Here is a 14,244-nt window from a genome sequence, read left to right on the forward strand (position 1 = left end):
TGATGCCTAGTCCTCCCATGAGTTTCAACTTGCTAACATTGTCGCCATTAACAGGAGGCATCCACTTTCTTTCCTCCATACCCATCCATAGGAAAAAAAAACTTCAAATTCTCTCAAGCTTTTCCACCATTGAAATTGAGATTCAAACATGGGAGAAAAAAAACACAGAAATCCCTTGCAAAGAAAGTCCCAAAAGTAGTAGATTTCCACCACTACTAGGAAGTCTATCTTTTCAACTAGCTAGTTTACATTGTGTTCTCTCAAGGTTTGTGATCCAACAGAATTAGAGACCTCTTTGACTATAAGCAAGAGCCCAAGATAGTACATAGGAGGTTGGATTGCACATTGATAGCCTACAATATTATTGATCTTTTACGCAGACTATCAAAAATGTTGCAACAATAATTGTTACTTTAACATAATCAATGGCCCTAAATATTATATAGACAATAGTGTTAAATTTGTTTTTACCTACAAATGTATAGTTATGCATATAGCAATAAAGTAGTTTTGGTATTTTACTATGGATTGCACTCTCATTTGATCAAAATCTTCTTATAATTAATTCAAAAATAAAAATTTATTTTTAGAACATACTGAAGTTCTTCTTAAAAATACCTCTACCTTGTATTTTCAATATCCTAAGACCTTAACCGTATATATGGGGTTCAAAGATAAGCTCCCTCTTACAATCTAGAAGCCTATCTATTACAAACATCTTTCTAACCTTTTCTAATATCTCCTAAACCTCTTTTAAGAAACTACGGATTACAATCATTTTCACCATTTTTTCGATGTTTCTACCATATTTAATTTCTACACGTCACCAACTATGATCTCCGTATTAATAATTCGAATTATTATTTTGCACTCTCCCATTTATTAACAACAATTATTTTAAAGTTTAACATTGTTAACTATTATATAATAAGTTAGTTTATCAATCTTGAATTTCGAAATAGATTTATTTACAACTGGCAAAATATACTAATACATTTTTATATTAAATCAAGTGAACCATGGGCCTTCAACGAATTTCTCTCTAAAAAGAGATCGAAATTCCATATCCTTCGTCCTGCACTGAAAATCTACTTTCTACTTTCTATCTCATAAACGATAAACGGGAAAACGCGCCTACCACTTATACAAAAAGCAGGAATAACTCCCAGCATTTAATATATCCCTGTTCATTTCCAATTTCACTCAATGACTCGTTTACAGTCTTCACTACAGACATCCTCAGCCAAATTGGAATAATTGTTTGCTTTTTAAGATCCGAACAGTCCTTGCATGAAATTACAAGCTATAAATTTACATTGAAATCATAAAGGGGGCATATTCCCTTTCTTTCACTGTAGGAAGAAAATGCTAAATCTGCAGTTAACACACTAGAAATCAGAGAAACTATATTGCAGTCTCTGAATGTCAAAGATTATCCACAACATTATCAATTATCAGAATCTCAGTGGCAATATATCCCGCAATATTCACATCAGCTAAGGATGGTCTCAAAACTTGTGATTTAGGCTCTCATAGAACAAGATATAACCATGATCTGTGTTGTTTGAATACTCTTGTGTTGAGCCAAAAAATGTTTGCACTAAAGACTCGTCAATTATTTCTACATTCTCATCATCAAAAAAGAGCCAGTGGTTATGGCTTTTTACAAGGCTAACATAGTGGCCATGATTTGGACCACTGCCAACATGAACCACAACTGCAGAAAGTGAATACTCTGCATCTGAACCAGGTGTATTATCAGTTGTATTCCATAGCTTCAGCTCCATAGGAAATACAACACGATAAGAGAGCTTTTTATAGCGCCCTAACTGTTCAATAAATTTGAAACGTTTCAAGTGAATAACAAGAATTCGTGGTAGGACCTTGATTTTCATTCGCTTTTGTGCCTCCTGCAAGCTGCAGTAAATTGAAGCCCAAATCAGTCCTCATCTAATCATCAAAAGTTTCTTTATTTCATTTTATCTTAAAAATGATTATAGAAGTAGACCTGCAGCATTTGTCACAAAAGAACTTGTCTTCTGCATTGAGAGTCTCTGTGGAGCTAAAGTTACGGAGACAACTTGTAATAGAACTGTTCTGTTCTATATCAAGACTTAAATCCAAAAAGGCTTCATCCCTTGCAGTAATAGTTTCACATCGCAAACATCTTGTTTCATTTGCAAATGTTCCCTACGATCAAGAATGGAAAATTTGCATATTTCTTTTTTTAGAATGAAATCTATCAAAGAAAACAAAAGGTGCTTTAAAAAAATAATGTAAGTAGCCCAACGGATGTAAAACAAAAATTTCCATACTCAGAACCAACCCTAAGCAAGGTTGAAATAAACAAAAGATAATTTGATTACCTGAAAGATGTTATGAACCCAGGTAAGAACTGGTAGCTGCTGGGTACCATTTGCGAGCCCATTGACTGAACCATTTGTTTTCTTCTCTGGTTGCGTTAAATTTCCTGAAAGTTTTTTGGTGGCACTAGATTCCTTTTCTAAAATCTCAACAAGCTCATTTAACAGGAAATTTAAAAATTCGTGTGCATCCTGTTGAAAAGTTATAGCATACATGAACATCATGGTTTACCTATTGCACCTTATATATACTATTCTTAGCAGGCCATGCCTATCTAATAGGCTAAAATAATATTAATTAGCATGAAGCAAAGTACAAACCTGGTGCATATAACTACGAAAAAGTTCATTTTGTTTTTTCACCCTCTGGACAAATCGTTTTGGGGCAATGACACCTGTCTTCTTCTTCTGAGAGTTAATCTGCATACAACCAGAAAATGTCAGCATCCATGCAAATCCATAAACAGTCTCTGAAGGAATTCCAGAGATTCAACTGATTCTAGGAAGATAAACATGCAACCCTTATATTCAAGCCAAATTATTATAAAAACAAATATTCCCGGTAACAATTTTTATGGACTGACCATTTTGGAAGGTGGTAGCTTCATGACAACCAACTGCATAAAGGACTTAAGTGAATCTCTCATATTACACAACTTATGATGCCTTGCAGGATTAGTAATTATGAAAAGGGAACTTCAATAGTGATCAATGATTAATCCGCACTTAGGAAAGTAGAACCTACAAAGGCTACAAAACCTGTGAAGGGCTTGATAGTCACTGATAAAGTACATTAAAGTGAACCCAGACGATTTCATGTCCAATTCCTAGCTGTTCCTTGCTTTTCAACATATGATACTAGAAATGGATCAGCTTGGTGAACAAGCACAGCATTTTATAGATATAAAAAGTGTATTTGAAACATGAAGAAATCATTATAAAAGCACCAAAAATGGATTTAAAAAATGTAAGATTTGGCTGAAAAGCTGCCCAAGAATGTAAATGAATGAAGAAAAGCTAGAAATCAGAAATTGGAAGTACAAACTATATTCTACTCGAGAGTATATAAAGCTTACAATGAGAATGAGATGCTCATATGAGAGGAAGAGGTGGGAATCAATATGGGATAATGAAAAAGTCCCTAAGAAAATATGGTGCAGAGGAAATAGAAGCAAAGATGGGTCCCGGCTATAGGGCCTATTGAGGTATTCACATACAAAAGATCCACTCAACTATAGAAGGAGAAAACCCAATGGGAAAAACCTATACCTGCTCTCAGTGAAGAATTTGGTGAAGATATCTGCAATCGCTCTGTTGTAGGACAGTAAAGCAAATCAATGACCTACTCCTAAACCAACTCCATGAGAAAATGCATATGGATCTGAATGAGTTTGGTCCACTGATGATGGGCTAGGTTTTTCAGGATTCCAATGGTCCTTTGGTTGTCACATAGTAGATGACTGATGGCTTCTGAGAAGTAATACCAAAGTTCAATAAGGATAATCTAAAACCAACTAGCTCAGCAGGGGCATTGACTGCCCCCAGTACTGAATCTCAATTTAAGAGAGAGCAATGGCATGTTGTTTCTTACTCTACTAATAAATGCATCCAGAGCCTAGGCCAGATGTGAACTTGTCATCATCAAGATCACCAGCCCAGTCAAAATCGATGTATCCAAACAGGTTTAAACATGTGCCCACTGCATAGTGAATCTCATTATTGTAACCTAGATATGTTTGGCAGCTTTCAGGCTCGAAGTGTGAAACAATGTCAACTGCAAAAGAAATAACAAGGCCAGTATGAGTCAAGTAAATGAGGCTACCAACAAGCTGACACAACAAAGTACCATTAACCAACAGTGTGGAACACTTCACCTCAAGCTCAACCCCAAACAGAAAGGGAATTTGATGCGATCTTATAATCAATCACATGAAAACAAACCAAGAGGTTAAGAGCATAATTTGGTTGTGTAAGAAAGATCTTGGAAACAATCTGAATGCTCTCAATCACAAGAAAATAGTGCAAGAGATCCAAAGTCAATCATGGCAAATCTACCAATCAAAGCAATCTTGACACTCACAATGATGGATGAAATGCTCCCAATGACAATCAAGTTATCAACATAGAGAGCATCCTCGTGTCCTAGGATATAGACATTTGGATCTGAGTGGCATCTAGAGAAACCAAGAGAAGAAAGGATACGTCTTGGCATACCGAGCCCATGGGGCTTACTTGAGTTCATATAGAGACTTCCTTAATCTGCAAACCAATGAAGAATTTTGAATGAACCCTTGTGGTTGCTTGATCTAAGTCTCCTCATGGAGATTCTTCCCCAGAAGAAATGAATTCTTCACATCAATCAGATGTACAGCCCAACCGTAGCCTGCAACAATAGAAAGTATCAAGCGAATGGAATTCACTTTAGCAATGAGAGCAGAGGTTTCAATGTATTCAAAGCCTAGCACTTGTGAAAAACCTTTGACCACAAGTCATGCTTTATACTTGTAAAATGTCATAAATTACAAACCCTTACAATTTCACTCTTTTTTGTCTAATTTGTTTGACAGTCTGGATAACTAAGAGGGTGAATCAGTTACTCCAAAACAATTTCCTTAACCTTAATTAATCCGGAGCAATATAAAACCAATCATTAAATTAAAACAGATATGAACATGCAAGAACACAAACACCATACACTATGAACACCAGAATTTACATGGAAACCCAAGATGGAAAAACCACGGAGAAGCTAATTCTCATGAATATAAGCACCGGTTAAGGTTGATTTTACAAGGGTCATTGTCAGTTTTCTCACTGTGGATAAGGCTCACAGTTAGTTGCCTCACTGCCAAACATGAAAGGTTAACTGCCAATACAAAAAACGTGCATTGCCAAAATAAGAATAATGAAAGGAATCCACCAATTCATTAACTGCCACCAACAAACAGCAACAATGGAAGAATGTTTCTACCTGCTGCCAGTTGCACTCTCCCCCATTCTTCAACAGTTCACAGATCTTTCCATGTGAAATTCACATTCACCATGCTTATACTTTCATCTTAGCATCAAACAGAACCATTGCTTTCTTATACCATGCTATGCCATATAAACTTCTAAGTTGGCCTAATCGTAATTTGGAATAGATGACCACAAAACATCCTGCGGTTGTAAGGAATGAAATGCGACACAGAACCTCTTCCCTCAAATCAGCACACTAAACATTCACCACAATATTCAATGCCGAGTAATAGAGTATGCACATTACAATCTAAAAAAAGTTTTGAAGCAAATTAAGCACTTTCCAGATCAATCTAGACCCAAAGGAGTGTACCACATTATGTTGCAAAATGAATGGAATCAAGACAAACAGGTCAAAGATAGATCTTCCCAGCACATCATTCAGAGCAAGCTAACCCAATCTCCAAAGCATCAAATCCTCCTCGTTGCTCTAAAGTTGCGCCTATTGAATTATTCTTCAATGTGGGTTGATGTGAATGGGCTTGATTCCTAGTTTAAAATAGTGGATTCCTATTCCTCATCCCATAACTTGTCAACTAATCCATCTACTAAAAATTTGGCTTGATAGATCCACTATCATCAAACTAGCTCTCTTCGCTTATGAAGTAGAACAAGATCTCATACTTAGTTTCGCATCAAAGAGATGTATTCTTCCTACATTGTTGAATCACACTCGGCAATATTAATGCTTCATGAAATGATTGCAATGTAGGAATATGAAATATCTTGATGTTGTACGAGTCTGAAGGATCCCAACAAGAGTACTTGCAGACACAATTGTTTGATGAGACCCAAAAAGGCATGGTAGAGGATGAAGGAGAAAATTTGAACACTGTGAAGAGGGAGATGAAACATCGTGATCAATTCTACGAGTAGAGGAAGCTTGAGCGAAATCCTCGAGGCCATTCTCATCTTATTTCACAATGGAGGAAGGAAGATCAGAGAATGATCTAGAAGAGTGTTGATGGGTGTTTTAGGACCTCACTGTTAGTATTTTTCCTTGATCTCCCTGCCATGCTTGGAATGGAAGCTCGTGTGTTGCCTATCAAACTATTGACAGCAGCATTTAGAATTGTTTGGTTTTGAAAATGACATGTGGCTGCATTTGTTCTTCTCCTGGATAGACTATCTTTTTAGTTCAGTTTGGTCCACATTGCATTGTTAAGTTGAAGACGATTGTACACCTGCCAATGTCTCTAATTCTTTCTATCAATGCAAACTCTGCATATGGTATATTACATCGCCCAGTCTGCAAAGTGTTTTGAGGCAGTAGCATTACCTGCAAAGAAGAATATATGCGTGTGCAGTAGCATTACCTGCAAGGAGAATATAATGCCATTCTGACAAGCCAGAAGGTATATATGTGGAGACAAATGGATAGGTGCTCCATGGTATATACAAAAGCTCAGGTTACGCAACTGGCAGTTATGATTATTCGGCTCAGACCATGAACACGAGAGTAGAAGTGAAGTTTTAAAACGGATAGAGTTCTCGAATGATGGCAGTGATAATTATATTGAGCACATGCATCAGTGAAGAAAATGTTTGAGCTGTGCATGTGAACATATAGTTTTCAGGTGAAAGCAAAAAGCTTTTTTTTTTTCTGTGAAAGATTTATGTCTGCACGTATGCAGAGGCTGAATGATAACATGATAAGTTTTTTTGGGGGGGATTCCCAGGATGCAACAACCTCTCTTTTTTTTTTGAGATTGGAAGAAATGCAGATATACAAAAAAACGTGATAAAAAGGAAATAAATATTTTTGCTCTGTATGCGTCAAGAAACCAAAAGTTGTGTTTGGGTTGTGCTTCAGAGCAGACCAAAAATTATCTATGTAGATGACAACATGTAGTTGAGCATTCCAAAATCAGGCTATTTTTGGAGGTGACTGTGATAAGAAACATTGAAGTGTATATTTCATTGAGGTATCGTGCCTAGTCCCCACTGTTGGAAATTTAAGAGGAGTAACTGAGAGGGGAGGGGTGATTCAGTTACTACTAAAACAATTCCAAATCCCTTAGATGTCAATACAAACTTCCTTTAAACTCACAGTTTGGTTAGAACTAGATATACATTAACTCAGTTAACAAAGCGATCTGATATATTAATGTGTATTAACTTTTAGTAACTTAGTTGCAGAAAGATAAAGTAATAAGCAAATAACATTAACACGTGACACCAAGATTTAACATGGAAACCCAATTTGGGAAAACCACCAATGCAACTAGTTACAACTTTTCACTCATCTGAAGTGAGCCCTATTAGGATCCAACCCTGTTAAAGGTTAGAAAACACACTGTTAGGTGTGACCCTGTTAAAGGATTTAAATCACCTTGTTAGAAGTGGCTTTGTTAGAGGTCTTAAGACACTTCAATCTAGAAATGCCACCTTGTTAGAGGATTTACAAAATGACTGTTAAGTCAACTCTGTCAAAAGATTTCTTTATTACAATTGTTAGAGAATAATAATGATTGACCTGATTTATGAAGCAATTGGATTGCAGATTCAGATCATTGTTCTAGCTTATCCTCTGGATCCTCCTTGATTAGAATATTCTTTGCAGCTCCTTGGATACTTTGCTCTTAATCAGATATCCTTCTCTTTTCACATCTTATCTTCTCCACCTCTTATACACTATTCAATCCACATCTTGACCTTTCATAAATATGAAATCCAATGTCAAGTCGGCTTGAATACCCTTACAAACAAATAACATCTGCCAAGTCGGCTTGCATAAACCAACAAATGAATAAAACTAATCTCCTAGAGGTTGGCTAAAACTAGGTCACTCGGTTACCACTGAGTTCTTTGGTAACCGACCTAACTCAGTTTACACTCAACTCCTTTGGTAACCAACCTGACTCGATTTACACAAGAATTCCTGAACTTTTGTTCTTCTGAACTTTGGCTCGACGAATATTGGCATCTTCTAAACTCGGTTCCAACTGGCAATGCTTGGTAAGAGTATAACATTTGTGTAACATCAATGACAATATACAATTGAATAATTGTTATCAACGATCTCCCTCTTCGGCATTGATGGCAACACAACATGTCATTAAGCAAAGAAAACTTAGAGCAATCAAATGATTTATAAGATTTTATAATATCCTTAGTTTCATTTTGATTCTCTATCCATCTATGAGAACTCCCTCTGATATTCTCCCTCTGCCATCTTATCTTCAGACTCCATTAAATCAAGTTCTCCCTCATGCAGATTACTGCCTCTGATTCTTCTCTGATTACACCAATCTCTCTCAATGACATGATTCTCTCCCTCTTTGACATCAAATGCCAAAGACTTGACATAGTGATTTTACAATGTCCCTGATGTACTAATTCATATCCAATGAGCTCTGACTTTTTTGCATCAACTTGATAGATCTTCAAAGTAGTTTGGTTGATGCATCACTAATCTGTACTCTAGTGAACATCAGATCCCTAGCTTTCCTCTTAGATAGAAAAATGCATCCTTAGGTAATGGTTTCGTAAATATGTCAGCAACCTGCTCCTTTGTGTTAACATATTCCAATCTAACCTCTTTATCTTGAACTAATTGTCTCAAAAAATGATACTCGATTACAATGTGTTTTGTCTTGGTGTGCATCACTAGATTTTTAGATATATTGGTTGCACTTGTATTATCATAATAGATAACCACTAGATCCTTGATTTCTTCCTTCATTCCTGATAACAATTGCTTGAACCACATTATGTTGGAGCAATTAACTGCTGCAACAACATATTTTGCCTTTGTTGTAGACTGAGAGATGCAATTCTGCTTTTTACTTGTCCAAGATACTAACCTCTTTCCAAGAAAGAATGCTCTTCCATTGGTGCTCTTCCTATCATCAATGCTTCCAGCCCGATTAGCATCAGTAAAGGATTTCAGCTCGAAGTTCCCTCCTTTCTTGTACCATAGACCATAGTCTTGAGTACCTTTTTGATATCTCATAATTCTTTTGATTGCCATCATATGATTTTCTCTAGGATTTGCAGAGAACCTTGCAACTATACCAACTGCTAATGCAATATCAGGTCTTGTATGAACAACATCTCGACGTTTTCCAATCATAGATCTATAGGTAGTCTGGTTTACCTCTTTTGAATCATCATCCTTGGATAGCTTATGACCAGTAGACATGGGTGTTCCAACTAGTTTAGAATCTTCCATCCCAAAGGTTTTCAATATCTCCTTGACATATTTGACTGAGTAATGTAAATGCCATCTTTCATTTGATGAACTTGTAAACCAGCAAAAAAAAATATTTCTCCAAACATTGAAATTTCAAACTCTTCCCTCATTTCTTCAGAGAATGACTTGCATAAGTCATCATGACCTATAAATAGGATATCATCCACAAATATTTCTGCTAGCAAAATCTTGTTCTATGGTCCCTTTTTAATATACAGACTGATGTTATTATTGGTTCTTTGAGAACCAATCTTTACCAGATATCCATGAAGTCTCTCATACCATGCTCTAAAAGCTTGCTTCACACCATATAAAGCTTTGTGTAACTTACACACCATGTTTTTGGTTGGATCAATGAAACCTTCAGGCTAATCATTGTAGACTTCTTCTAGAATTCCATTCAAGAAAGCTGATTTTACATCCATTTGATACATTATGAATCCTTTAAATGCAACATATGCAAATAGTGTTTTGACTCCTTCAAGTCTATCAATAGGAGCAAATGTTTCTCCATAGTTTATGCCTTCTTCTTGAGCATATCCTTTGCACACTAGCCTTGCCTTATTCCTTGATACTTCGCCATTTTCATTCAATTTGTTTCTAAATACCCACTTTGTATCAATTACATTTTTATCCTTGGGTCTAGGAACAAGAGTCCAAGTATTGTTTCTTTCAATTTGCTCAATCTCTTCATTCATTGCCTCTATCCAACTTTTATTTTTCAATGCATCATTAATAGTTCTAGGTTCAAATTCAGTAAGCAAACATGCACCTTTTAGTTTATTCCTTGTCATTGTGTCTTTTGCCCGATCTCCAATTATTTGCTCAAGTGCATAATGCCTTCTGACATATCCAGCAAGTACAAGTATCTTACTTCTAGATTTTGGACTGGATTCACTTGGTTTGCCATGCTCAAAGGTTCTATGAATTTCCAAATTCTACTTTGTTTCTGTTGTCTAAGACTCGGTTCCCATAGACTGTGACTTGGGTTCCTTTGTTTGAGACTCGGTTCGAATAGTCTCCAACTTAGGTTGCACTGGCTGCAACTCGGTTGAAACTCCAGACTTGGGTGACTCGGGTGGGGTAATCTGTTGAATGTTGGGTAATGTATCAGGTTCAAAGTAGACAATTTTTGTAATCCTCAGGTTCTTTGCTATTTTGTTCTTCATTATTTTCTGCAAACTCGTCAATTTTTACATGTGCACTTTCTATAACCTTGTGAGTAGTAGCAAGATTCAAACATTTATATGCTTTGCTCTTGTTGGAGTATCCTAGGAAAATGCCTTCATCAGTTGTCACATCAAACTTTCCTTTCCTTGATTCTTTCAGGATATAAAATTTGCTTCCAAATACTTTGAAATAACAGACATTAGGTTTATAGCCATACCATAATTCATAAGGTGTTTGATTTGTACCTTTCTTCAGTTGAACTCGGTTCAAAGTATGAACTGTTGTGCTGATTGCTTCCTTCCAGTATTTGGTTGCAACATTTTTCTCTATCATTAGTGGTCTTGCTCAATCTATGATGGATCTATTTCTTCTTTCTACTATGCCATTCTGCTGAGGTGTACCAGAGGCAGATACTTGTCTTTTGATTCCTCTTTCATTGCCGAATTCATTGAATTCATTAGAGATGAATTCTCCTCCTCTGTCTGATCTTAAGCATTTTAACTTCTTACCTATTTCTTTCTCAACTCTAGCCAGATACCACTTGAATTTTTTAAAAGCTTTAGATTTATCCTTTAAGTACATTATTGTCATCATCCTAGAATAATCATTAACAAACAAAATGAAGAATTTGTCTCCGGTGTAGCTCTATGTACCTATTGGTCCACACAAATCTGTATGAACTAATTCCAAGACTTCTTCAGTATTGAAATTCTTACTTTTGAAGCTAGTTTTATCCATCTTTCCAATCTAACATTGTTTGCATACGGCCATTTCAGGGTTCTTCAGATTTGGAATACCTCTTACTCTTTTTTTTTTGCTTATAGTAACCAAATTATCAAAGTTAACATGACACATCCCTTTGTGCCATAACCAACTTTCCTCTACATGTGCCAAGAAGCATTAACTATTAGAGAGATCAAGATAGAATAGATTACCTTTTGTCTGATTGTCAGTTCCAACTAGGTTTCCTTTACCATCCATAAGCCTGACCTTCCCACTCATGAATTCTACCTTGAATCCAATGTTGTTCAGCTATGCCACACTCAGAAGATTGTGTCACAGTCCTTCAACCCAGTAGGCATTATCACATTTGATTCCATCAGTCAATGCAATGCAACCTTTTCCTTTCACATAGAATGGTTCATTGTTTCCAAATTTAACACTTCCACCATCATGGTGCTCCAAGTGTTCAAACTTTGTTTTATCACTAGTCATGTGATGAGAACAGCCACTATCTATTATCCATGTGCCATTCTTGCTTACATGAGAAATAAATGCCATCTTTTCATTATCCTCGTCATTTGATTCATCTTTAATAGCAATATATACTATTTCATATTCATTATCACTCTCAAAATCGTTAGCAGTATAACAAGATTTCTTATCTTTGTCTTTGTAGTCTTTGTAGGTTTTAAAATCTTTCTTACCTTTGAACTTGTTGGATTTTCTATCATCTTTACTTTCCTTGTTTGGACACCTTGTAAAAAAGTGACCAACTTCATCACAAGATAAGCAAATCAATGGAATTTTGCCTTTATATTTACCTTTACCTTTTGGTAACCTCCTTGCAAGTAGGGCTTCAATGGCTTCAAGATCATCATTAGATTCTTCATCTTCTTCCCTGTCAAACTGTTGTCATTAGAGTTTCCTCCCTTTCTTCCAAGGGTTAGTTTTGCTTTTAATGCTGATTCTATGTTGCGAGATTCAGGAAGATAGTTATCAAAGTTATCCAACTCAAAAGTAGTTAACCTTCCTACTAGTGCATCCAAAATTATATCATTTTTGGGATCACATCTCATCTCTTGAATAGCTGAAACTCTAATTGCATAAATAGAAAGAGGAGTTCTTAATACCTAGCTGACTACTGTTGCATCCTCAATTTTTCCTCCTGAGGCTTTGATTGCATTCACACTTGCTTTGATTCTCTCACTATATTTTGCAATTTTTTCATCTTCATCTAATCAAATTGACCTTTTAAACTTTCTGCTTTGGCTCTCCTCACATTGTCATCTCCTTCATAGATCTTTTGCAGCTTGTTCCACATTTCATGAGCAGTAGGACAATCTTTGACTTCATCAAATTCAGCATAATTGAAAGCAAAAGCAATGTCAATCCTCATTGTGTTGTGGTTCTTCTTTTGTACCATTTGATCCACAATCAAAGGATCAGGAAGTGACACATACTTGTTGTCTAAGAATTTTAGGCCTATATCTTCAATGGTTGCCAAATGCAACTTCATGAGAACCCGGTCATGCTTTGAAGTTATCTTTGTTCAACTTAGGAATCTCTCTTTTGTAAGACATCTTGATCTTTAGCTTAGGTCCTTAAAACTTTTTCTGCAAACACCAATAGCATTGATACCAATTGTTGGAAATATAAGAGTAACTAAGAGGGGAGGAGTGAATCAGTTACTACTAAAGCAATTCCAAATCCCTTAGATGTCAATACAAACTTCCTTTAAACTCACAACTCAGTTAGAACTAGATATACACTGTAACTTGGTTAACAAAGCAATCTGATATATTAATGTGTATTAACCTTTAGTAACTTAGTTGTAGAAAGATAAAGCAATGAACAAGTAACATGAACACATGTGACACCAAGATTTAACGTGAAAACCCAATTTGGGAAAACCACCAATGCAACTAGTTACAACTTTTCACTCTTTTGAAGTAAGTCCTGTTAGGAGCCAACCCAATTAAAGGTTACAAAACACATTCTCACGTGTGACCCTATTAAAGGATTTAAATCACCTTGTTAGGAGTGGCCTTGTTAGAGGTCTTAAGACACTTCAATCTAGAAATGCCACCTTGTTAGAAGATTTACAAAATGACTGTTAAGTCAACACTGTTAAGAGGCTTCTTCACTACTACAATTGTTAAAGAGTAATAATGATTGACCTGATTTATGAAGCACTGGATTGTAGATTCAAATCACTATCTAGCTTGTCCTCTAGATCCTCCTTGATCAGAATATTCTTTGCAACTCCTTGGATACTCTGCTCTTAGTCAGATATCCTTCTCTTCTCGCATCTTATCTTCACCACCTCTTACACACTATTCAATCCACATCTAAATCTTTCATATATATGAAATCCAATGTCAAGTCAGCTTGAATACCCTTACAAACAAACAAATAACATCCACTAAGTCAGCTTGCATAAACCAACAAATGAATAAAACTAATCTGCTGGAGGTCGGCTAAAACTAGGTCACTCAGTTACCACTAACTTCCTTGGTAACCGACCTGACTCAATTTACACTGAACTCCTTTAGTAACCAACCTAACTCGGTTTACACAGGAATTCCTGAGCTTCTCTTCTTCTGCACTTTTGCTCAGCGAATACTAGAGTCTTGTGAACTCGGTTCCAACTAGCAATGCTCGGTAAGAGTATAACATTTGTGTAACATCAATGACAATATACAATTGAATAATTGTTATCAACATCCACTCCACAAAAGTGTTTTTTTCTGAAAACAATGATGGGAGTGTTTCTCA

General features: G+C 36.0%; 1 protein-coding gene across 1 annotated transcript in view; it reads right to left on the minus strand.

Annotated features, from left to right (window-relative positions):
- Positions 1-1,141: 1,141 nt before the first annotated feature.
- Positions 1,142-14,244, minus strand: part of LOC149532234 (ubiquitin carboxyl-terminal hydrolase 4-like) — a 68,103-nt gene continuing 55,000 nt past the window's right edge. The window contains exons 3-6 of the mRNA XM_089811763.1: positions 2,685-2,783; positions 2,367-2,555; positions 2,009-2,190; positions 1,142-1,917 (exon numbers count right to left, since the gene is read on the minus strand). Of these exons, the coding sequence (XP_089667889.1) occupies positions 1,509-1,917; positions 2,009-2,190; positions 2,367-2,555; positions 2,685-2,783 (879 nt within the window). The 3' untranslated portion in view covers positions 1,142-1,508. The remainder of the gene's footprint in view (positions 1,918-2,008; positions 2,191-2,366; positions 2,556-2,684; positions 2,784-14,244) is intronic.

The sequence above is a fragment of the Cupressus sempervirens genome, chromosome 11, assembly GCF_028749045.1.
Source record: "Cupressus sempervirens isolate cs-2001-9-10 chromosome 11, ASM2874904v1, whole genome shotgun sequence".
Lineage (NCBI taxonomy): Eukaryota > Viridiplantae > Streptophyta > Pinopsida > Cupressales > Cupressaceae > Cupressus > Cupressus sempervirens.